The sequence below is a fragment of the Ixodes scapularis genome, unplaced genomic scaffold (assembly GCF_016920785.2).
Source record: "Ixodes scapularis isolate PalLabHiFi unplaced genomic scaffold, ASM1692078v2 PGA_scaffold3__209_contigs__length_174095766, whole genome shotgun sequence".
Classification (NCBI taxonomy): Eukaryota; Metazoa; Arthropoda; class Arachnida; order Ixodida; family Ixodidae; genus Ixodes; species Ixodes scapularis.
The window spans coordinates 44,035,374-44,060,236 of record NW_024609868.1 but is presented as its reverse complement, the minus strand read 5'-3'; the positions used below and the strand labels follow the sequence as shown (position 1 = coordinate 44,060,236).

General features: G+C 46.8%; 2 protein-coding genes across 3 annotated transcripts in view; both read left to right on the top strand.

Annotated features, from left to right (window-relative positions):
- LOC8024076 (high-affinity choline transporter 1) overlaps nucleotides 1–3,104 on the top strand; it is a 48,293-nt gene extending 45,189 nt beyond the window's left edge. Inside the window, exon 8 of the mRNA XM_029993205.2 lies at nucleotides 2,538–3,104. Within this exon, the coding sequence (XP_029849065.2) occupies nucleotides 2,538–3,104 (567 nt within the window). The remainder of the gene's footprint in view (nucleotides 1–2,537) is intronic.
- Nucleotides 3,105–19,082: 15,978 nt separating this feature from the next.
- Nucleotides 19,083–24,863, top strand: part of LOC115331140 (kynurenine aminotransferase) — a 36,272-nt gene continuing 30,491 nt past the window's right edge. Inside the window, exons 1-3 of one of the 2 annotated variants that reach the window (XM_040219274.3) lie at nucleotides 19,083–19,409; nucleotides 19,709–19,851; nucleotides 22,750–22,808. In XM_040219274.3, the coding sequence (XP_040075208.1) occupies nucleotides 19,741–19,851; nucleotides 22,750–22,808 (170 nt within the window). In that variant the 5' untranslated portion in view covers nucleotides 19,083–19,409; nucleotides 19,709–19,740. The remainder of the gene's footprint in view (nucleotides 19,410–19,708; nucleotides 19,852–22,749; nucleotides 22,809–24,863) is intronic. The other variant, XM_040219275.3, reaches the window with a different exon arrangement.

Here is a 24,863-nt window from a genome sequence, read left to right as displayed (position 1 = left end):
GTGGCAGTGGAAAAAACAGGGAACCATTTATTCTTCCAAGTATACAGGAAAGCAACGCACACCGGTCGCTACCTAAACTACTCGTCAGACCACCCTACGGCTCACAAATCCTCTGTAGTGTCGACGCTCTTTCGACGCGCCCTCACGGTCTGCTCAACAAAGAAGTCACTTAAGATGGAAGTCGATATTATAAAGCGAGACCTTCGGAAAAACAACTACCCTACGAGATTTATCAACAAAATATACAAACAACTTCGTCACCCTCCTACATCCAAGAACAAAAACACCTCCAGCCGCATGTGTGTCCCGTACCTCCATGGCACGAGCGAGGTCCTTGCCCGCGTTTTGAGACCGTACGGCATTGCAGTTACGCATAAACCTGTCTCAACTCTGGGCCATTTTCTTCCTCTTCCAAAGGATCGTCCACCAAAAGAAAAAGCTCAAGGCCTGATTTACCAAATTCCTTGTGCCGAATGCGACGCCTCTTATGTGGGGGAAACGAAGAACTTTCCCGAACGTCTGCATAGACATAAGTATGATGTTAAGAAGAATGACAACCAAGGCAGCGCGCTGGCGGAACATGCTCAGAAGACCGGCCACGCCATTGGCTTTGACAGCAGCTCCATCCTCGACACAGAAAGAAACTGGAGAAAGCGGCCCTTAATAGAATCTTGGCACATACAAAATACAAGCAACAACCTGAACCGATCCACCGGAACGCTTCCAAGCAGCTATATACACGGGCTAAAATGCGCCACACACAGGAACAGAAGAAGAAAACAAAGCTAAGAGAGAAGAGAAGAAAACGACGATAGGTTGCTACCCTTGGGCCCATATACAGTCACCCGTGAACAAGGAGCCGAGCGGGCTTCGAAACGTCGGGCACATTGAAGAAATTGGTTAGAGTCTACGTTGTACTTTTTCTTATTACTTACCTAACCAGGCGGAGTTCCGCCGAAATGTTTACATTTAACTCTCAGAAAGAAGAAACGACTTATACTGATTCAAAACACCATCATACGCAATTGAAGAAATTCAATAAGGGGAACTCCTGCGCTTCTTTATGGTCCCCGATTCTCCTTAAATTTCTCAGTGCGCGAACCACTCTCGTCACATTTCTCACTGGCAAACTGACCTCTCTCTGTCCAAAAGGTCGCATAATTTGCTTCCTTCATTATCTTTGTGAAAAATGTGTTACTGCTGCACTGGTTTGCGCGTGCGTGCGCGTGAGACCGGCGAAAACCGGTTTCGCGTGAGATGAAGCATCCGCGCATGCGCAGTCCCGACAACAGCGAGGCGTAAAGTCGGAGAGTTCAGATTCCTTGATTACCCGAGACGAGAAGTAATTGGCCGTTACTTGAAAAAGTAACCGTTACTTGTCCAATTAATTTAAACTTTTTTTGTTTTTAAAAACGGAGTTTTTTGTCCGTTTGAAAGCGGTTTTTTCGCACTGTCTATTATTGGATCAGGATCACCGATTTATGGACTATACTTATCCTCTAAATCCACCAATTTTAATACCCCATCTTCAAGTCGGAGACTTGGTTCGGGAATTTCTTGGTGCGAAACTTGTATACGAACAAAGAACGCCATTAGAAACGGTAGGGGGAAAAAGAGTAACGGTCACAAATTAATTTAGAGCTTCCAGAAGTAATCAGACTATTGTTGTGATTAGTAACCTAATAACAGCAATCGAATAAATACAAAATGACTTCTAAAAGTAATTGATTGCAAGTAATTTGATTAATGGCGGCCTTACAAGTCTGGACTCTATGCGGAGAGCAAGTCGTCTGCTTCTAGCGCGGGAGTTGCGGCGACGTCAGAAAACCGCCCAGATCTGATTGGCTCTGATTGAAAGGGGTAGACATAAAAGCAAGCTGCCTTGAGGTCTACCCACTGTCCTTGAATCAGAGCCAATCAGAGCTCGGCGTCTTTCTGACGTCGCCGCAACTCCTGCGCAAGAAGCACTTACGCTCCGCATAGCCAATGAAATAGCGACGTAAGCCGCTAAGAAGGCCGCATACATCGTGAGCATAATGAACCACGCCCCGCACCCAACTTCAGATGTCAGGGACTACTGAGTACTGACGACGTGTGCGACCAAAGCGTCCCTGTGGTCTGCCTTCCACGATTGGCCAAAAGCTTACCATGGCGTCTTTAGTATGGTGACTTCTACTTTTATTAATGAAGAAGAATGTGCGACTGCCACCTTTGACGGTGTTGGTTTAGGGACGCAATGACACTGAGCTTTCCACCGTGCTTTTTACACGCACCATCGAAATTGTCGCTGGCGATTGATAATCCTGGTCGTAACGTCGCAGACAGAAACCATAAGAAAGAGCCACCGAAACATGCTAACCAATAGAGGATGTCAAGGAATAGCCGATCGTTTCTCGGCGATGCGCGCGGCGATGCGCACGTAGCCGCGACGGCCCGACTCGCGCTCTTTCAACACGGATATGATGGTCGGCGCTCAGGCATGCTTTTTCGGAGCGATCGTCAAGGTTGGGGTTTAAGCAGGTCGTCCTTCCTCGCAGGCGTCCGAGCGCGAGCTGGTGTGGACCCTGCGACTGAGCACGGCCCTGGCCGCCCTGTTCGGCGTCCTGGTGGCAGTGTCCCCGGTTTCCGTGTACGGCCTGAGCGTCCTGAGCAGCGACTACCTGTACATCATCCTGTTCCCGCAGTTTGTGGCCGCCGTCCACTTCCCGTCCATGTGCAACGCGTATGGCTCGCTGGCCGCCTTCTGTCTGGGGCTCGCCCTCAGGTTCCTGGTCGGCGAGCCGTTTCTGGGCCTGCCCGCGGTTTTCGGGGGCCACGACCCGGTCTCCGGCGAGCAGCTGTTCCCCGTCAAGACGGCCATCATGCTAGTCAGCCTGATCACGCTGCTAGTCGCGTCGGTTGCCACCAAGACGCTGTTGGAGAAACTGCCGCCCAAGTACGACGTGCTCACCGTGAGGGACTCGATGCGGGACACGACGCTGGCTTTAGTGCCGCAGCTACCCGAAAAAGCCCTTCTGGACGCCGACTTGCTGGCGTACGACTTGCTGAAGACGGACGCTCGAAAGGACTCGCTGGGCGCGGGGACAATTGACCGAATTTGCTGAGGCAACTCCACCTAGAGGGCAAGGCCCTTGCGTGACGTCATCATTGTTGGATTCTCCACGCGTCCCAAGCAGCAACAGACTGAAGCTTGACGAGGGTCGCCGCAAGGCGGAAGACGTGTTCGTCTTGGCTTCGGCGCTTGCTAGCGTCGCGCTCATTGCGAGTCGCTGCAATAGGGAGTATTCACTGGCGGCCATATCCGTGTGCGCTGCTGCTGAGCGTGTGCTGACGGCGAGCTTCCGCAGTCCTTTTGGAGCGTGCATTTAGCACCATCAAGGTTTTAGGTCTTAGCAGGCTATTAATGCGAGCTCGCTCTGAGCATGCGCTCTAAACAGCACTCATAAATATGGCGTCTAGTGAATACCATATATAGACCCATTGCTAAATTACCCGAGCATCAAGGAGAATGCATGTTCCACGCGCCGCATGTGCTAGCGTCTGCAGCAGTAACTATTCTAAAGCAAAACTAGGGTGCCTTCATGTGCGCTTTGCTTAGGGTGGAGACATCTGGCCATTTTGTTCCCACTTTTACATTTATTTTTTGTTCAGAAGCGCGTGAAAGAGCGTGTCCCTGCACGCGTCTGTGGCGCTGACTGTGCTATGGCGACATCGATTTTGTCGATTTCTTTGTATTTTCCCCGTGAGCGCGTGCTGTCGGCATCGGGTACTACAAATTGTGGCATCACTCTCAACAGAAGGTCATTGAGGCACCCTAAGCAAAACAAATGGCATCTTGCAAGCGCGTTCGTCAATGCTTTATTTTGGTTTATTTACTTCGAATCTTTTATACGAGGAAGGCGTGCGCGTGCGGCGCGTGGAATACCATTTCCTGCATTCTCCTTGATGCTTGAGCTCCAGGCTTCCTTTCCTTTCAACACTTCTCTCTCTCTCTCCTTGATGCTTAATTGGGTAATTTAGCAATAAGTCTATACGCGCTGGCGACAATGCTGGCGCAAGCTATATAGGCGGCACTGCGTGGATCCACAAGCGAGGACGTGTTGGGGTGGAAAGGAGCAGGGCTTGTCTTCTAAGTGGTCTTGGCTGAGGACGGTCCTTCTTTTGCATGCGGAGGAATTCCGTGGGGGAGGATTCTCATGGGAGCGAGAGTTTGCCCGAAACGCTGGATGAGTGTAGGATGGCTTTGAGTTAAGACAAAGGATGTTGTGTTAGAGATATGCGATGTGGGGATCCCCCGCAGTATATATATATATATAATTTGTAAGGAACGTATTTATTTAAGCCGAGAATTCGTAAATTAAAACGTTGTTGTCACTGCACTACTTCGTTAGAATCTGTTCGGAGAGAAAGAAGATAGGATATCAGAGAGCCGGTGGGACAGTCTTTACCATTAAGCAGCAGCGCTCGAATTAGCACAGAATTGGAAGTAAAATATCCTGTAGGCCTTCCTCAAAAATAACGTCAAAGTTCCGATTTAATGACACATAAATAATAATCTATTTGTCCACGTTCCGTCGTCTCTGCAGGCTGCGTTCTTTGCAGTTGTGTGATGCCAAACCTTTATGAAGTATTGTACAAATCGGCAGTAAGGTCATGTCATGGCGGTCCTTCCCGAAGGATTAAACAGTAACAGCAATTACGAAACGTAGACCAGTGTTGTTGCTGTTGTTGTCTTTTCAGTGTGTTTATTATGTGACCCAATACTTTTCTTTCAGTCGACACTCGAACCATATATCTTTATCTTTCAAATCGAGGGATTCTTTTTGCGAATTAAGGCATCCCAATCCTGATCGTACGATTAGGATTGGTCTTTGGCATAAGTGAAACATAATTTACGGTAACAACTTCCTGTCACACTCAATCGTGTCTGTCGGAAAGCTTGGAACCAGCGTTCTCGTGTCAAGCTTCACCTCATGGCACAGCTGTGATCGGAGAAGCAGTTGGCCGGGCCGGGGGGGTTGCAATCATTTACAAAGGGTAACAGTCCGGCGTGCGATTTTCACGGCTCAGCGGCGCGTGCGTATCATTTCGGCAAGCGAGAGAAGATACGCGCAAAACGTACCCAGATCTAGAATGGCAGATGCCAGAGGCCTTTTCTGTCTGCTTTTGTAGCGGGAGAAACGAAGGTCGTCGACCTACATTCGAGTGAGAGTGAAATAAACGTGCTTCCGTGAGGCTAGACAGCCTAAAAAGAAGGCCCGTTCACACACTTGCAACTGAGTATAGGACCGACTGAGACAAAGCCGTTTTTTAAGCCTCTTGCGACGGCTTAGGAGCAGCACTGCAGCAGCGCATCCGGTTCTAAGCCGTTGCAAGAGGCTTAAAAAACTGTCTCGTCTTAACCGGTCCTACTCGGTTTGAAGTCTGTGAACGACTACGTGCTGACCCCGAAAAAAAAAATGAAAGCCGTTTACAACTCCCTGTAACGCCGAATTAGAGCGCAGCTCTTGAGGAGGAGGAGGGAAGGGTACTGGGGGGTGGGTCAAGTGACCTCGGGGGGCGGGGGGTCACGTGACCTTGGGGGTCACGTGACCTTGTGGGTCACGTGACCTTGTGGGAGTCACGTGACCTTGGGGCGTCACGTGACGTCGGGGGGTCACGTGACCTGGGGCCACGTGACGATACCGATGACGTCATCAGTAGCGTCACTGATGACGCCATCAGTGATGATGATGACGATGCGGATGCCGGTGACGTCATCAGTGACGTCACTAATGACGTCATCAGTGATGATGACGATGACGATGCGGATGCCGGTGACGTCATCAGTGACGTCACTGACGACGTCATCAGTGCCTATGACGTCAACGGGGGGTCACGTGACCTGGGGGGGTATCCCCAGGTCACGTGACCCCAGGGGGGGTCACGACCTGGGTAACCATCGTGACCCTCGTGAGGGTAACCCTAGTAACCCTTGTGAGGGCAACTCTCGTGACCCTCGTGAGGGTAACTCTCGTGACCCTCGTAAGGGTAACTCTCATAACCCTCGTGACCCTCGTGAGGGTAACTAACCCTCGTAACCCTCGTGAGTGTTACGAGGGTGAGTAACCCTCGTGAGGGTAACTCTCATAACCCTCGTGACCCTCGTGAGGGTTATGAGAGTTACCCTCACGAGGGTTACTCACCCTCGTAACCCTCACGAGGGTTACGAGGGTTAGTTACCCTCACGAGGGTCACGAGGGTTATGAGAGTTACCCTTACGAGGGTTATGAGAGTTACCCTCACGAGGGTTACTCACCCTCGTTACCCTCACGAGGGTTACTAACCCTCGTAACCCTCGTGAGGGTTACAAGGGTAAGTAACCCTCGTGAGGGTAACCCTCGTGAAGGTAACCCTTTTGAGGGTAACTAACCCTCGTAACCCTCGTGAGGGTTACGAGGGTAAGTAACCCTCGTGGCCCTCGTGATCCTCGTGAGGGTAACCCTCATGAGATTAACCCTCGTAACCCTCGTAATCCTCACGAGGGTTACGAGGGTTACTACCCCTCGTAACCCTCGTGAGGGTTACAAGGGTAAGTAACCCTCGTGAGGGTAACCCTCGTGAAGGTAACCCTTTTGAGGGTAACTAACCCTCGTAACCCTCGTGAGGGTTACGAGGGTAAGTAACCCTCGTGGCCCTCGTGATCCTCGTGAGGGTAACCCTCATGAGATTAACCCTCGTAACCCTCGTAACCATCACGAGGGTTACGAGGGTTGCGGTTACGCCGACGCCGACGGCGACGGCGACGGCGACGGCGACGCCGACGGCGACGCCGCTCAAGCCGGGAACGGGCCCCTAAGAGCTGCGCTCTAAAATATGCACGGTGTTTTTCATTGCAAAACTAAACAACGCATCGCCGAGCGGCCATTCTACGCTTGATTGTAGCGCTAGCGGTTGAACCAGATGTCAAAGAACTAACCGTAGCGGGACCGACTGGGGCGCTGCGATCGCTCGATGGTGACGTGGTGAGAAGCATCACGGGACGGCTTCTTTCTTCGCTTTGCTTTACTTTGGTCGTCTGCTTAAGGGCGTAGCAGCAGAAACTGTTCGCTAGCGCTAAGTGTATTTTGTTTTAGAGCGTAGCTCTTAGGCGTCGTTTCCGGGTTCAGCGGCGTCGGCGTCGGCGTAAGCGCGCGTTGCATTATGGAAAGTTTCCCATAATGACGTCCCGTGTGACGTCACGAGGGTAAAATTTTCCTGGTAAACATGGGGGAAAATTGTTCGCTAAATTTTGCGGGAAATGTTTCCGCTCAATTTAACGGGGAAATGTTTCCACTAAATTTAGCGTGGAAATTTTCGCGCTAAATTTGGCGGGAAAAATGTTCTCTCAATTTAGCGGGAAATTTTTTGCTAAATTTAGCGGGAAAATTGCTTCACTAAATTTAGCGGAAAATGTTTTCGCTAAATTTAGCGTGGAAATTTTCCCGCCAAGTTTAGCGCAAATATTTTTCCTCTAGGCGGTAAGTTGGGCGAGTTGGTTGAACATCTTCGAATGTGAAAACAGCGCAAAAATTTGACAAAGGACGAGGGAAAGAAATAAAGGGCGAGTGAAAGACAGCGCTTTGTCCGCGCATTTCTTTCAATCGTCCTTTGTCAAATGTTTGCGCTGTTTTCACGTTTTCCGCTAAATTTAGCAAAAAAAAGTTCCCCGCTAACTTTAGCGGGAAATTGACGTCATGTGACCTCAACACCAATTCAGTTTCCCCGCTACATTTAGCGGGAAAATTTTCGCTAAATTTCCGGCTATATTTAGCGGGGAAATTTTTGCTTAATTTAGCGGGAAAATTGCTTCACTAAATTTAGCGGAAAATGTTTTCGCTAAATTTAGCGTGGAAATTTTCCCGCCAAGTTTAGCGCAAATATTTTTCCTCTAGGCGGTAAGTTGGGCGAGTTGGTTGAACATCTTCGAATGTGAAAACAGCGCAAAAATTTGACAAAGGACGAGGGAAAGAAATAAAGGGCGAGTGAAAGACAGCGCTTTGTCCGCGCATTTCTTTCAATCGTCCTTTGTCAAATGTTTGCGCTGTTTTCACGTTTTCCGCTAAATTTAGCAAAAAAAAGTTCCCCGCTAACTTTAGCGGGAAATTGACGTCATGTGACCTCAACACCAATTCAGTTTCCCCGCTACATTTAGCGGGAAAATTTTCGCTAAATTTCCGGCTATATTTAGCGGGAAATTTTTTGCTAAATTTAGCGGGAAAATTGCTTCACTAAATTTAGCGGAAAATGTTTTCGCTAAATTTAGCGTGGAAATTTTCCCGCCAAGTTTAGCGCAAATATTTTTCCTCCAGGCGGTAAGTTGGGCGAGTTGGTTGAACATCTTCGAATGTGAAAACAGCGCAAAAATTTGACAAAGGACGAGGGAAAGAAATAAAGGGCGAGTGAAAGACAGCGCTTTGTCCGCGCATTTCTTTCAATCGTCCTTTGTCAAATGTTTGCGCTGTTTTCACGTTTTCCGCTAAATTTAGCAAAAAAAAGTTCCCCGCTAACTTTAGCGGGAAATTGACGTCATGTGACCTCAACACCAATTCAGTTTCCCCGCTACATTTAGCGGGAAAATTTTCGCTAAATTTCCGGCTATATTTAGCGGGGAAATTTTTGCTTAATTTAGCGGGAAATTTAGCGAACATTTCCCGCTAAATGGGAGGGCAGAAGGAGGGGAGGGTACGGAGGAGGAGCAGGAACATATCCTCCCCTCCGTACCCGATCCTCTCCTCCTCCTCAAGAGCTGCGCTCTAATTTGGCATTACAAAAAACTGTTAACGTCTTTCAATTTTTTTTCTTTTCTTTTCTTTTTTTGCTATCACGTAAAACGTGCGTAGGACGAAACCGAGAAAATTCGAGTATTCCGAGTGAAACGAACAGAAGGTGTGTGTAAGTTACGATGGAATCCTACGATAGCTTCATTGCCGCCAACACCGACCGGATACTTCGCCGTGGAGACCAACGAGCATGCTTCTACGGGCTCTTTGCGCACTTTCCCACTTCAAGCAGCAAGCGAAAGGAAACGCTTCACTCACGGGTTTCGGAAGCAACGACAACTATCCCAATAACTGCAGCGGTAACTCAAGTCGGTGGGAAGGCCAAGCAAGGTTGGTCGAAAAGCCTAGCAAGGCGTTTGCTAGGCCCTTGCTAGGTCGAAAGGCCTAGCAAGGTGTTTGCTAGGTTAGCAAGGTGTTTGCTAGGCTATGCTCCCGCGACCTGCTTTTCTTTTTTTCTTTTTTTTAAGTAGATTTATTCCGTATGAATAATTTGAACCCTGACCTAGATCTTCCGGTTAGAAGGTGAGTCTTATCTCTTCATCATCCCCTTGTCAGCTTCGAAGGTCAGTGTTCCGAAAGAGCCGAAAAATAAATAAATAAAAAAAAAAAAAAACTCGCTCCGGAAAATATGTTGTTCCAGTCTACCTCTTTGGTCCCTTGACAAGCCTCCGAAGCCACGACGACGACCGACTTGGTCGTGGTCACTACGATAACATGAAACTGGTTCCTGTTCCGTTCGCGACGCCACTGTTTTCGCGCTCATAGAGTTATTATAATGTACGCTAGAGGTTCAGCTATCGCTGGTATGCTGACGCAAATTAATGCATACAGAAACCAGTCGAAAACTGACTTCCGGTAATGCATTTCTATGGGAAAAAGTGAGTGCAGTTTCTCCCTGCGCTCGATCATAAGAGCAAATGGCCCGAATAATTCGTACGTACTAAGTAGCTTAGAACATTTCTCAGTCAAGCAGATGAAATAATTAGCCAGTTACGGCGGTTTTGCTCCTTTCTTTTTCAAATTTATTGCAATAAACACTCTGCTAAAACGGTTTTGTACATGTATTTTTGTGTACTGTCGGACACTGTAGCGCGAACAGGACGTCGGCGCTTTTCAACACGAGGGATATACGTGCCACACGAACGAAGGACATGTGGAAACCAAGAGAGACGGCAAGAACTACTGCAGTATACACTGGATCAGTAACTAACCGTGCATGCACGATCAAAATTAATTGAAGGCTCCATAATATATTCCAGTTTTAAATAAGTAAGTACTGCTTTATTCTTTCTGCTTCGTGCGAAAATGCGGCAATGAAAACAATACAGAGACACCTTTCATAGCCTACGTACTTTATTCTTTACGTTTTGAATGTTTTAATCCGCTTATAAAGATGCGCCGCGGGGTCATTTTCATACAGTGACAGGACTGGCATATTAGCAATATAAGTATAAGCGTCACCGGAATGCTGGCGAACCTTTTTGCGTTGAATCGTCGCTTGTTTTTGCACACCTGCTGCAGAACACATGTTTGGCACTGAAATGTGGCGAGGGTAAACATCGTTCATTGAAGAAGAAAAATGCGCTAAGCAAGGCAATTACACTTTCACAATGTTAATCAAGCTTCATATATTATTCGGTAAGACCCTAATAACCGAACTGCTCCATGTCATTTTCCGGCGAAGAGACCAAATACACTCGTGTTTTCCCTATACGAATGCACAGGAGCACCGCAAAAGTAGACTGGGTGCTGTTTGCTTCAATTTGCGTTAAGGAAGTCACGTAGACTCTAGCTCCAGTTGAACCTCTAGCGTACATTACAACAACTCTATGGTGGCACTGCTCGAGCTTAATTTTGACGAGATTTACAGCGAAAGAATTAGGTCAGAATTAATTGACCGCTCGAGTATCCGACCTGATCCGAGCTTGTCGACGTTTAGCGCGCTCGAAAAACTGTCATTCAAGCATTCACACACCCAAAGAACACTCCTTTCACACAGCGCTCACTAACAACTTTGTATTTCGTGTTTTACTTCGGCTTATACTTCTTCAGATTTTAGACGATTTGCGAATAGTAAAAGACGACATAAGAGTAAAAAAAGTTTCTGTCTAATGCTTAAAGCGGGTTTCACATGCAGCGATTTTGGCCCTAAAGCGGCGCGATTTCTGTCGTCGCGGCGCTCGTGCCACTGAATTGCTGGTGCTGGCCAGAGCGCCGCGACGGCAGAAATCGCGCCGCTCTAAAGGGCCACCCACACTAGCGAGAAAACGCGCGTGGCACGCCGATCGCGGCAAGTAACAAAATGTCGCCGAAGCACAGTCAGCGCCACGAGCGCGTGCAGAGACGCGCCCTTTATCTTCCCGCTTAACCGATTTATCGGCGCGCCGGGCGCGTTTTCTCGCTAGTCTGGGTGGCCCTTAAGGTCAAAACCGCTGCATGTGAACTAGGCTTAAGCCTAGTTCACATGCAGCGGTTTTGGCCCTAGAGCGGCGCGATTTCTGCCGTCGCGGCGTTCTGGCCAGCACCAGCAATTCTGCGGCACGAGCACCGCGACGGCAGAAATCGCTGCATGTGAAACAGGCTTAGGCTAATTCGCGGCTAAATAATTAATATTTTTTCGTGATAATGTTGTCGACGGCGTACTAACACATTTGTCCTCTAGTCGTATGATATTCTCGGCTTCGATGATTTCCCTTGTTAATTGGTTTACACTTTTGCCCAACACGATGCTGTTGTTGAAGTGCGCGACACACCCACAATCCCGACAGTGTATCCCCAAGTGACCAGAGTTAGCGTTTACAATGTTGTTGGAGTGTTCTCGAAGGCGGTCATTTAAACATCGCCCAGTTTGTCCAACGTATTGTCTTCCACAGGAAAAGGGGAATGAATAGACAACCCCCTCAACGCAACGCACAAAGTTGGTCCTATGCTTCTTGGAGCAGCAGATTGCGGGATTTGAGGGTGTTTTTGCAAAGGCTGGACAGTTTGGTGGGTGCTGAAAACACGATATCAACATTGACTCTGTTCGCTGTTTTCTTGAGGCCGTGGGAAAAATTGTGGATGTAAGGGACGATGACTGGTCTTCTCGTCCTGTCTCTGTGTGTTTGTTTGACACAGTTCTCTTGCTTCATTTCTTTAAGAAAAGTTTCGACCACTGACACCAATAAGAACACAGGGTACCCTGCTGACTTCAGTCTTGCAATTTGTCCGTCGAAACTCTTTTGTGTGAAATGCGAGCACGACTTTGCGATTGAGCTCTTAAGGCATGACCGCACTATGCCTCTTTTCACGAGTTTTGAGTGCGCGGAGTTGAAATTTTTCCCACGGCCTCAAGAAAACAGCGAACAGATATCGTGTTTTCAGCACCCACCAAACTGTCCAGTTTTGGCAAAAACGTCACAACACCCTCAAATCCCGCAATCCGCTCCAAGAAACATAGGACCAACTTTGTGCCTTGCGTTGGGGGGGTTGTCAATTCATTCCCCCTTTCCTGTGGAAGACAATGCGTTGGACAAACTGGGCGATGTTTAAATGACCGCCTTCGAGAACACTCCAACAACATTGTAAACGCTATCTCTGGCCACTTGGGGATACACTGTCGGGATTGTGGGTGTGTCGCGCACTTCAACAACAGCACCGTGTTGGGCAAAAGTGTAAACCAATTAACAAGGGAAATCATCGAAGCCGAGAATATCATACGACTAGAGGACAAATGTGTTAGTACGCCGTCGATAACATTATGACAAAAAGAGATTAATTATTTAGCCGCGAATTAGCCTAAGCGTATTTTTTACTCTTATGTCGTCTTTTTCTATTTGCAAATCGTCTAAAATCTGAAGAAGTAGATGCCGAAGTAAAACACGAAATACAAAGTTGTTATACTTCGTTTCAGCTTCGGTCCAGACGCAGCCGATGCTACAAGCGCGAGCATGTGGCCCAGAAAAGTGCTTGCACTGCACGAGCGCGTGTGCTTGGCAGGGATGCTGAAAGCCCGGAGCTCGCGCTTGTAGCTTTGGCTGCGTCTGGACCGAAGCTGAAACGATGTATAGTGAGCGCTGTGTGAAAGGAGTGTTCTTTGGGTGTGTAAGTGCTTGAATGACAGTTTTTTTAGTGCGCTAAACGTCGACAAGCATAAACAACCAACTCGCCCAATCTCAGGTTCTTACTGATCCGAGCGTTCCAAACGCCTTCGGCGTGCTAGTTTGGCTTGCGGTTTGGCCCCTTCTGAACGGATCTTTACCCCGTGTTTGCTGACATTTGTGGCGAATAAAGTCTTATGCCGAATTAGTGTTTAATCGCGCAGCAAATGCAATGCGAGCCGCCTTGGTTGCCCGCTTCATCCAGATTCCAGCCTATCCAGTACATGCTTTGGTGGCGCCCTCTCGAGCCGTCGACACGTGCGGCAGCCGTGAGCGCTTATTGAGCTCACCACCCCTTCTAGTTTACAGCCGCTCAAGAGAGAACTAACAGGGCAGAGGACGTCACGAAAGAGGTTATTTTTTTCGCTTTTTTTGTTTGTAATTTTAACTTGCCTAAAACTTGCAAACTAAAGCGAAATTCAAGAAAAGAAAAGTTTCATTACAGGGACCCTGCAATGACTTTTTTTACTCGTTTTTAATTTGCACCGAACCTGAGCGCACTGAACGTAGTAACTCAGTGAAACGTTTCTTTTCTCAAAATTCGCTTTATTTTAATAGTTATAGGAAAATTAAAATTACAAAAACAAGCAAAAAATAACCTCCCTCATGACGTCCTTGGTTGCTTGAGTGGCCGTGAACTAGTGGAGGGGTAGTGAGCTCATCGAGCACTCACGGCTGCCTCACTCCGTGTCGACGGCGCGAGACGGCGCCACTAAAGCATGTTCTGGATAGGCTGTATGCAGCGGGCAGCCAGAGCGGCTCTCAATGCATTTGCTGTGTGATTTAGCACTAATTCGGCATGACACCTCATTGGCATGACGCCTCTTCAACGTTGCCTGTGAAGCCCTGGCTTCGAGAAATAACGAGGAATTTTTGTACCATGGTCAGTGGATTGCCGTCATTGTAACCAACCAGAAACAATAGAATATTGTGTTGTTTTCTGCACTGATGCCTGCCTCTTCTGGGACGTCTTACAGAGAACACCGAAAAGGGACTTGGACTTCAACGCCTGCACTCCGGGTTTTACCTGCAAACCCAACGACAGTTTTCCTTAGGATTTGCTCATGCTGATGTGTTTGCATTGTCTCTGGAAGACGAGAATGATCGACAGAAGTGCCGATCCACCCGGACTAAAAAATCAAATTTCACAGAAACTATATCTCACGTGAGAAATGTGTTGGATCATAGGCGTAGACAGTGGGGGGGAGAAGCTTTGCCTCCCCCCCCCCCCCCCCCCCCCCCCCGGGCCTGGGCCATGATCCTTACCGAGACGCTGTTTACGTGCCATGCAACGAGCTTCTAGTCGCGTCATTTAAACAAAATAACGCCCACGTTGCCTTTATTGACAAAATACATGGGAAATGGAATCCCAGCGTGTTTTCGTTAGCTTCAATCTCCAGTTCTGGCGAAAAGGTAACGCGCAGCACCCCCCCCCCCCCCCCCCCCCCCCGGGAAAATGGAAAGTCTACGCCGCTGTGTTGGATCCCAGACATGGTATGCTCTCATTGACCGACGTCTCCATCTCCCTGATCTTTAGCTATGTGATTAATTTTTAATCCTAATCATTTCTTCGTTTCCCGAGCGTAAACCAATAAAAATACTTTGATGTGATCAGGAACCGATTAATTGTTTCTATTGTTATTTTTATAAGACTCAGTGGTCTCAAACTCATTTGAGCGTGGAGGCCAGACAGCCCACATCGAAACGGTCGAGGGCTAACGTACACAGGGAAGGCGGGGGGGGGTGTTGAAAATATTGTAAAGAAAGAGAAGAAGCCTTATGCTTTCGTAAACTCACAGTTTTGCCAGTGGCATCTTCGAATTTGACTTGCTTGTACGACTACGTTGGGCCCTGACCTGATGTGATAACAGAAATAAAAATTACACCGCCCAACGTTCTGGCATTTTTTTTTTTTTTTTTTGATAGAACGATGGGAGCAAATATAGTCGTTCCCAAAAAAAAACCTCAATTCATTCGGGAATTTAGCAAGTTTATCATGTCTCTAAAGAAGCGATCAGTTAATTTTGCAGTTCTTGCTTTCCTGACAATTTTTATTACAACACCCTGAACAAATGTTTGTCTTTATTGTGATATTGTTTCGAAGACGAGCAGCATTCAACGAAGTAGCTCGCGCTTGCCGCGTAATAGCGGAATTGTTGCACATTACTAAACACTGGGGAGCAAAACAAATGAAGCGAAACAAAGCGCAAATGTACACAGATAGGTATAAACGTTGTGAAAACGTTAAAAGAGCAGAGATACTTTCCGATCGAAAATTAATCGACGAAATGAGATCACTATGTCGCATGCCATTTCTAGCGCTCGAGATATGGAAACCGGTAGGGCGCCTACATGTCGGAAACATGTAGGCACCCTAGAAACCGGGACTCGTAGCCGGTCGCCTGAAGGCCGCGTCACAGCGAGTCGTGGGCAGCTTGTTTGAGACCCCTACGCCTACAGCGTAGCTTACTATTTAGTGGCACCACCAACTTCGTGCTCAGGCTCAAAAAGCTACGTAAAACAACTTGCGGAGATAAAAAAAAAAAATCAACATAATTTATGTTTAAAACGTTCATTTTTTTATGTAAAGAACTATTTTTTTTTTTTTCGTTTCCTACGCGCTACAGTTTGCAGTCGATTATATCAAAAGCCGCGCTTGTAGGACTAGCCGCAACACGTACAGATAAATATCTAAAATTAAATAAGCACCACAACTTGTCTATCCACATTCCCAGACTAGCTGTTCACCATTCTACCACAAGACACAAAAATCTGTAAGTAGAAGCTGCAGTAACTGAACGTAAGAATACTTTTTTTTTAACTCTTCTCCCTCGAATTTGATGACTTGCGATGGCGGCACAGCGCAGCACTGAACTAGATTTCAGACGCCATGAATTTCCCAGAAGTGGCGCGCGGCACGTGCCTCGAGCATTTCCACTTTTCCCGAGAATTTCTCTACTTTTCCGAGAATAGGGGGTATTCACTGGACGCCGCAACCTCAAGAATCCGGGACACGTCGCTGCTTACAACTTGCGCCATCTCTCGGCAGTCACGTCAGCGCCCCAGCTTAACTCAATGGGAAAATATTTTATATTCTTGTAATTTAGTAAAGAACCCGCGGATTTTTTTGCACTCGGAGGATTATAATATCGACCTAATAGCCTGCGTATTTTAAGAATTTTAATGCCGAGCGACCATTATATTTTCTTCCTGAATCAATGAACCGGTTCCCTTAGACCCCCATTAAAAAAGAGACCATGACATTCATTTCCCAGGAAGAAAATCTTGGCGCCACAGACACTTCAAGTCAAATACAATTAATTTATAATTCTTAGCATTAATTGATTCCAGGAGAGCATTTTGAAATTCACGTTCAATCTTCAGTTATCGAGGTCTAAAGTTTCTTGGTAATCGAGAGCTTGCTAAAGCGTGAAAACATGGATGGGCCAGCACGGATTTCCCGCTCAAAACATTTTGCGAAATTTACTATTTCAACAGATTAAATATGTATTAATGCGAAAGCATTAACTGTCCCATGGAGTGAAGCCGGCAAAAGGCGCCACCTAAATCCCCATTAGCTAGGTGCAACGAGAGCTAAATTCTCATTGGGTGCGACGCGTCATGTGGCTCCAACGGGGTCATCGTTGCCGAGGAGCCAGCCAAACTGCTGGCGGAACAGCGGTAAGGGGGAGGGGTTGGGGCGGGTATACGCTGGGCTGACGTCAGGCCTAACACTAGGTACAACGTCACGCTTTGAGGTCTAACATCGTCAATTGGTACGCGCAGATGTTTGATGTGAGGGTGGGACGCGGCTATGCGCTGGCCTTACGTTAGGTCTAACATTACGCTTTGAGGCCTAACGTCGTCAACCGGTACTTTGAGGTCGTCCTAGACGTCGTCCTCAAGGCGTCGTCCTTGAGGTCTTCCTAGACGTCGTCCTCTAGGCGTCGTTCTTGACGTCGTGCTAGACGTCGTCATCTAGGCGTCGTTCTCGACGTCATCCTACACGTCGTCATCTAGGCGTCGTTCTCGACGCCATCCTTGACGTCGTCCTTGAGGTCGTCCGAGAGGTCGTCCGAGAGGTCGTTTTAGATTATGTCCTTGACGTCGCTCTCGACGTCCACCAAGATGTCACCCTTGACGTCGTCCTAGAGGTCGACCCAGATGCCTTACTTGGCGTCGATCTCAGACGTCGTCCTCGACGTCGTTCCGCACGCCGTCCTTGCAACTTTAATACGTGTAGGAGCATTACTAGAAAACGTTTCACCCGCACTACTATAATGCTTTCGCATTTCAATGCATAGCTCGGTATGTATAGCATCCCATTGCAGGAGACAATTTTGATAATTATTATAATTAATTTTCTTTGATTTTTTAATCTCGTCCATTATACAATAAGTCTGCCCTCTTCGCTGGGACGACTAGATCCAAACGTGTTTTTTTTTTTTTTTTTTTTTTTTTTTTGGGGGGGGGGGGGGGCAGTTGCACCTCGCTCAGGAAGCCACACAAATCGTTTGAGAAGAAGTGAAGATTTAGCGCTTCTGCGCTATGCGCTCTCAGCTCCGTCCTTGGAAAGTTTCGAGGTCCCGCTCCGTTATTAGCATCGTACGACCTTGCGGCATTACATGATGCCTCCTCTCCGTATCCGAAGATTGGCGGAGCCGCGGAGGAGGCGGAAAGAAAAGGCAGATAGGAAATTGGAAACGTATTCCGCTTAGAAAGGAGGGGGGGGGGGGGGGGGTGCAACGATTTCAGGACTTCGGTCAAACATTTGTGCGAGTTACCCTCTGACACTTCCAAAGTAAAGAACATAAAACCGATTTCGCCTGCGTGTCCTAGTTGTGTAAAAAAAGAGATAAACATTGGCATTTCTGACAGCCTTCCACTCATTCCCAGCATTCAGGGTCACACTTGGTCCCCCTCCTAGTGACATAATTCGGGGTGCCGTGTAGCTTCCCATATGCTCTCTCGGGAACGCTTACTCTCCCTTTTGGGATCGGTGCAGCTTAGAGCCGAGCGAGGTCATGTAAGCTTTTCGCTGTAGTTCCTTCGGCTGCCACTCGCGGCTGCAAGTGGGGGAAAAAGCTCGACTTTGGCTTTGCGATTATGCGGCGAAATCGCGACCTTTTTTAATTAAGATATTTTCTGTATCCTCCAGGACGCGATGAACAACGTAAAAATGACAAGATGCAAATTCTTTTAATCTTAAGATCGTTGCACCCTGTTGTAATTAAAAGAAAATCCTCGTCGCCATAAATGTAGTGATTAAAATAAAATGCGGACACCCGAGAAAATAAAATGGAACGCAGGGCCGAGGCGGCCTGCTAAAAAGGGATGCAGTCTCACATGCCGAAGCGGGACGATGCGGCTAGCACCGGCGGGACCCAAGGGTGGAAACGCCCGGAGGAGAGAGGCCACGTCCATCCACTAGCTTCTGGGTCCAAACACGTACTACTTATTTAGGGGGAAACAATCCAAATGAAACCGCCCGTCGGTCTTTCGAAGTCCGACGAACTTCGAAGTTTTACCTTAAAAGTTCAAAGTTCGTCGAACTTTTGACTTTTCAAAAATCGAAAGTTCGACAATTTTCGAATTTTTTAGATTAACAAGTTCGAGAGTTAGAAAATTATCGAAATTCTTAGCGGAGGAAGGTCGGAAGTTTGGAAAGTTTAGAACTTTTTAGTGCAATAAGTTCGAAAGCTCTAAAATCATCGAATTTTTAGATTATCAAGTTCGTAAGTTCGAGTTCGACAAGCATCGAATTTTGCAGCGTAATAAGTTCGAAATTCAAAAAGCGTCAAACTTCTTAATTCGACAATTCGATATCTTTCGAGCCTTTCGAACTGCTTGATTCGATCATCGAACCTTCGGTCGAAAAAAGTTCGCGACATCTCCCTACTCCCCGCACGGCCGGAGAAGCGTTCGCGCGCTTCGGGATCTCGAAAGCCATGGAAAGCTTTCAAATATTTAGTCACTAGGTAGCAGGAGCTACCGCCCAGTACAACCAAAACAGTTATTTCAATTTTCACAAATTACGTTCATCTATCCATCCTAAAAAAAAAAAAAAAAGAGGAAGTTTTGCGCATTGTTCCTACGCCACACGAAATAGTTCTTAGAAGATTTGGCCATTTCGGCCATTTGGCAATTTGGCTCTTAGAGGAAGAAGCGATGCTTTTGGCATTCGAAGTGTGTATGTCTTCATAAGACAACATATATCTAGTCTAAAGTTTACCTACATATATCTTAATCATTCACGTAAAGGGAAAATTAGTAATGCTCCGCGAACAGACGGAATTTTTGTTTTGTTTTTGCGGGCTGGTTGGTGACGGGGTCGACGTCTTCAGCTGTGTAGGTTGTGGGAGAGCGCTTTAAGCTTTTTAGTGTCCCGTTCCCGGTGTTTTTTAAACTCCCCCGCAAAACACGCTCCGATTCTCCCTGTAGTCGCTGCCATTTTCCAGTTATCAAACAGGTAAGTGCCTCATACGTTTTCGCGTTTTATTTGGTATTTCCTTTGAACGTATACCTACAGTATGAACGTGGTACGAACAAAATGGTATCACTACACAGTGATGTCATCTGCGCTCGCCATCTGCGCTCGCCGACGCATGTCGTGTATTGTCAGCGGTCCTAACGAACTCATTAAAAAACCAAATTCGTGAGGACCTGTTACTTCAGCGTCACGTGGGTACACTTTAACGACGTGGCGGACATCACTTCTGATCAGGCCCGCTTGACTTCACTTGTACCTCTTTTCTTCTCCTTATCTAGAGCCAGGCTAACATCCCTCCTAGCGAGCAGGGATGATTAGAACTCTCAAGAACCTTCTCGCGTACCCCGTTGGCCAAAGCGACCTCATTTTGGGAAGAGCCAGAACTTTGCTAAACCCCGTAACTTCATTTGCAACGAGCAAGGTACGAACGCACCGACGTACGGTAGTCTTTTCTCTTGTGTAGAATTTGTGGATAGCTGCACGCTCGTGCTTGCTAAACCCCACTACTAACGCCCTGGCTCGTAAACCTCGCTTGCCAGCTAGCACGTCCCTCCCCAGACACTGCAATTAACGCCTGATCTTTAAACAACGATGTGTGCATCCGGCCTGCTTCCGCTTTACCTCATTTTCTATACATAATTTCCTCTAGCCATTCGCTTTGCTTATCTCTTGGACCACGCACATGTGTTCTTGACACCTACTAAATGTGTGCTCGTTTTTTTTTTTTTTTTTCTTGTTTTCTTTTTCTTTAAGGCATTGTAGCACATTTACGCCTTTACAGCTACTTGGAGTGTATCGTGGTGCGGTAGTAAGCACACTTTTCTTGTGTGTACAACATTGATGCTTTTTCTTCAACTGAAAGGTGTAGTATGCATTTCTGGCATTGGTATTTCGGCTGTGAGAATGTTTGGAACTTCAAGGGTGTGTAGCCTGTGGTGCCATGAGCTAGCCCAACGGAACACCGGCTGGAGTAGTGGAAATCTTGCACAAGGCGCCCGAGACACGATAAGTCATTCGGAGCGAGACTGGAACAGATGGCCACAAATTCGTGAACTGCATTTGCAACGAAGTACATGAACGTGGTGTTGGTAGAATTGATAAGCCGTGCATCTCCTGGGATCACAAAGTTTTTTTTTTAATCTTAAACAAAAGCAAAAAAAACTTGCAGTTTTAATGTTTACAGCAGATGCACGACTTACCAATGCTACCAATATTACCCGTACATGAAGTTGTGTTGATCCATTTTAATTTCATTCCCAATGGCTTATCCCGTTTGTGCGGGCACTGGAGCAGACATGTTATAGATGATTTGTCTGCAAACGCAGGTGAAAAACAGGGTTAGCAAGATTCAGTTTGGTCCCTTTAGCAGATAGTTTGTCTGCTAACTCAAGCAAAGGGCAGGGATAGTCTGCCACGAGGTGTCATTTGCAGATGAAAGTAAGCCAAGAAATCGCATCACACCATTCGCTAACAGTATAAAAAAAGCTGGATCGTCTGGTATAAACTGAGTGCCGTGGTATCGGTCACAAGCTGAAATTATGGTTGTCTGCTATCTTTTGCTGAAAGTAATTAGTAACCCATGTATCCTTCGCAAAGCTCGAGTTTTGATGCTGTGCACAAGGTGACATCCACCAGTGCATAAACGAGTATTTGGGACAAGTATATCAAAGGCTGCTCAACCCCCCCTTACTATCAGTGTGTATGCGAGTTTCACCAAAATACGGTTTGATTGTGGTTTGGCAAACAACTCGAAAATTTTTCATTGCTCAATAACGCTTTTTCAGCAAAAAGTGGTGATTCCACATCCAACATCAGCCAAGAAAGATCTTGCTGAACCAGAATATAAATGGCTTAAGCGGTGAAATTCCCTATACGGGGATTTCACCGCTCAAGCCGGTGTTCCGTTAAACTAGCTCATTTTGCTGCGCCCTGTACTATACACTAAGTCATGTTTGCAAACAAACCGGAGCGCCCCTAGCAGTACGCCACCGGTGCCGCACATGCGCAATGGGGGGTATGGGCTAAAAGCACCGCGTCCCGCATCGCAAATCATTGGAATGGAATGTTGTCACCGTCAGCGCGAGTCCCCATGCTTTTTTCCGTTTTGGAATTACTGATTTTACATCTTCCTAGCACTGTCTTACCACTTTAATGGCATCAGCGAAATTAATGAGGCTCGTTACACCGCGAAACGTGGTGTAAATAACCTGATATGATGCGATTCATTCTGCGTTAACACCACAGAATGGACGCTAAAGCCCGATTCACGTTTTCTGCTTGCTACTTTCAGTCTCGACGTCGCTCGGGGGCTGCTGAAGTGTGGCCGATAGCTGCGACGCTTGACGTTGACACTGAAAGTCGCAAGCATGATTGGACCAAGTGAATCAGGTGTAAGAAGTTGGTGATGGCCACTAGTAACAATGATCAGCATTCTTAAACCGAGCCCACTTACTTTTGAGGCCCCCACTTCTTATCGCAATTATTGGGAAAAACGTTTGGTCTACGGGCTGTTGTGTTCCAACGACCGTTTGAACGTGAAGACGGCCATTTGAATGTGAAGACGCACTGAGCGTGGTGCACGGGTGGTCCGAACAACTTGACAGTTTTCCCGTGCTCATGCTGGAACAAAACAATTAAATCTGACGACCTCAAGTATCCGTGAATTCAACCCAAAATGCTTTCCACACAAGCAATCGTGGTTCGACGACGTCTGGTTTTCCCTTTCACGGCAACTATCCACATTTATATACGACCGAGCAGGCAGAAAACACATGAAAACTGATCTCCACACCTTTTCCGGCTCTTCTGGTACAGCCCCAGTCGCAGCATTTTGACGAGAAGGCAGGCTTTAGTCTGGTTTCTTCCAAAACTGCACCAGAATGCCCGTTCTGCATAGACTTTTGCCAACACTCTCAGGCCGAAAGTGTGCTCGAAGCGCCGCCATCGCAGCGTGATGCAACAGAGTTCAGCTGGTGTATAGCCGCTTCTGACGTTTGTACCAAATCAGTGACTGTAACTGGCAGCGCCTGCCACTGCCACAAGCGAACTGACTGTCCTCACAAGGAATCAAACATTCTCGCTTACTTACCTTGAATGTCCTCTAAAGTTAAATTTGAATTATTATTTTTTACATCTCGGTCCTCTCACAGGCATATCTCTAGTCTTCCGATCAGCTTTGTGGACAACTTAGAACCTGCATCCACTTGCTATTCATGAATTTCTTTCCATTCTTTTTCCCTGTCATGATTGTCATAACATTGAGAGGCTTTGAGAAAACTGATTTTATGAACAGAACATATAAAGTGTAAATGTTTTACAGGACAACATGTCGAAAATGGAGCCAGCCAGGCGAGTGCAAGGAATGCAAGACAGCGTCTGGTAAATACTTTTCTGGTGCCCCACCATACTACTACATTTGGCCCACATTTAAGCATCCAGCACCGATCCCACGGTACAGTAGTTCATCGTAATCATTGTTGTTGGCGACACAATTTAGGAGCGGGGCTTTTGTTACGAAGAGGCCTGGTCTGGATTGGACGTACGAGCCCCAAGAGGCTCGATTGGTCTCCCTGGTTATGTGTGCCTTTTATTGGAATGGCGTTTTGCAGGGATAGAAATTTAGCAGTTGGCTGATAGAATCTCGTAATCGCACGGGTTCGTCATTGCGGGCAATTAATTTGCGCAACGAATTTGTTTTTGAGAGTTGCAAAACGCGAGCGAAAGCATTGTCTCGCGAATAAATCTCAGAATAAAGTCACTCCAAAATATATAGACTGATTGCATCAGTATTAGCTTTTGTACCTCTCTTGCTCACTTTATTATTTAAAAATACCACAGAAGTGCCTGCTTTGTACAAGCGCCCACTATTAACATTTCCCAAACTTAAGAATTCTGCAAATTATACGACAAGTGCCCACCTCTTTTAAAGCGCTGGCATCAGCTGAAAATCTTAACCCCGTCGCGGGGTCTATGGGACCGCCAGCAGCGATGACGGGAATATCACGTGAAAATAAATGTGCTTTCACCGGTTCCATTCACCCTGCCTTCAATGCTCTTTATTGACTGCCATCTCAGTTTTACCGATTTGACTGGACAATTGCCCAAGTCTAGATTAACCCATTTTTCAGTGAAAGTGGGTTGGACGCTTTCCCAGTATTTTACAGTGGTGCTGCAGTCTAATTTAAAATAGCCTTCTGTTGAAATAGAAAAAACTAAAAGAAAAAGCTGTGCCTTTTTTTAATTTTTTTATTTTGTCACAGATTGAACTGGGGCAGGGGAAATGAATAATATGTAAAGGAACAAGAAAAAAAAAAAAAAAAGAGGACATGTGCCAGCAAACATTACAATTTCTTTTCTTTTTAGACAATTTGTACTTATGGTTGTTGAAAAGGGTTGTGGTGATGACAATAAATATAGTACATGCTGCTTCATGGTGACATTGCACAGAGGAGCTAGCTGCACATTTCCAAACTTATCAGTGTCAGCCTTCATCAGCTTGTCTGAAATGGCACCTCTGAAAGAAACCCCTTGAAAGCTAGTGGTCCAGTGAAAGTGGAGTGCCAAGTTTGCCTCCCTTGCGGTCGCACACACCAGCTTCGATCCTGCTTGTGATTCCGGTATATTTCCTCTTTTTTTTTCTTTGTGCATCATTCTTCTTTTTCTATTTGGCTGAAAAGGCATATGACGATGTTATAATCAACCCTTTCTCGTAGATAGCAGATATATTTAGTCACGCAAATAGTACTGCGAAACCATCACTCTGGTGAAATGCAGTTCCAAGGTCACCGTATAGATCAGGGGTCTCAAGCCCATTCGAGTGTAAGGTCCAGATAGCCCACCCCCGAGATGATGAGGGCAATAGAGGTGGGGCACAATATTTTTTGCTCTTTTGGGACAAAAAAAAACAAAAACAGCATTGGTGTTTCACGTTGCAGAGCAGCTAACTGTCCCAGTGACACCCCAGAGAGTTTTTAGGCAAGGAACCCTATGCTTTCTGCTTTTTGTAAGTTTGCACTCTTTAGCTTTTATTTGCTAATACGATTATACGGCTACTTTGGGCCCGTGCCTGATGTTATAAAAAGATTTCAAACTCCACCATAGGGAGTATTCACTGGCGGCCATAGCTGTGTGTGCGACTGCTGAGCGTGTGCTGACGCCAAGCTTCCACAGTTCTTTCGCCGCGTGCATTCTGCACCATCAAGATTGCCGGTCTTAGCAGCCTATTAATGGGAGCTCGCTCTGAGTATGCGCTCTAAAGAGCACCCACAAATATGGTGTCCTGTGAATACTCCCTATACTGCAGTACTTGCAGTTTTCATTAGAACGAGACCAAGCACGCCATCCTTGCCATGTCGCACAATTCACTAGACTCAACAGGCATAAAAGAATTATATCTTTATGCGGCAGTTTTTGACCATTTTTATTAAAGCATTA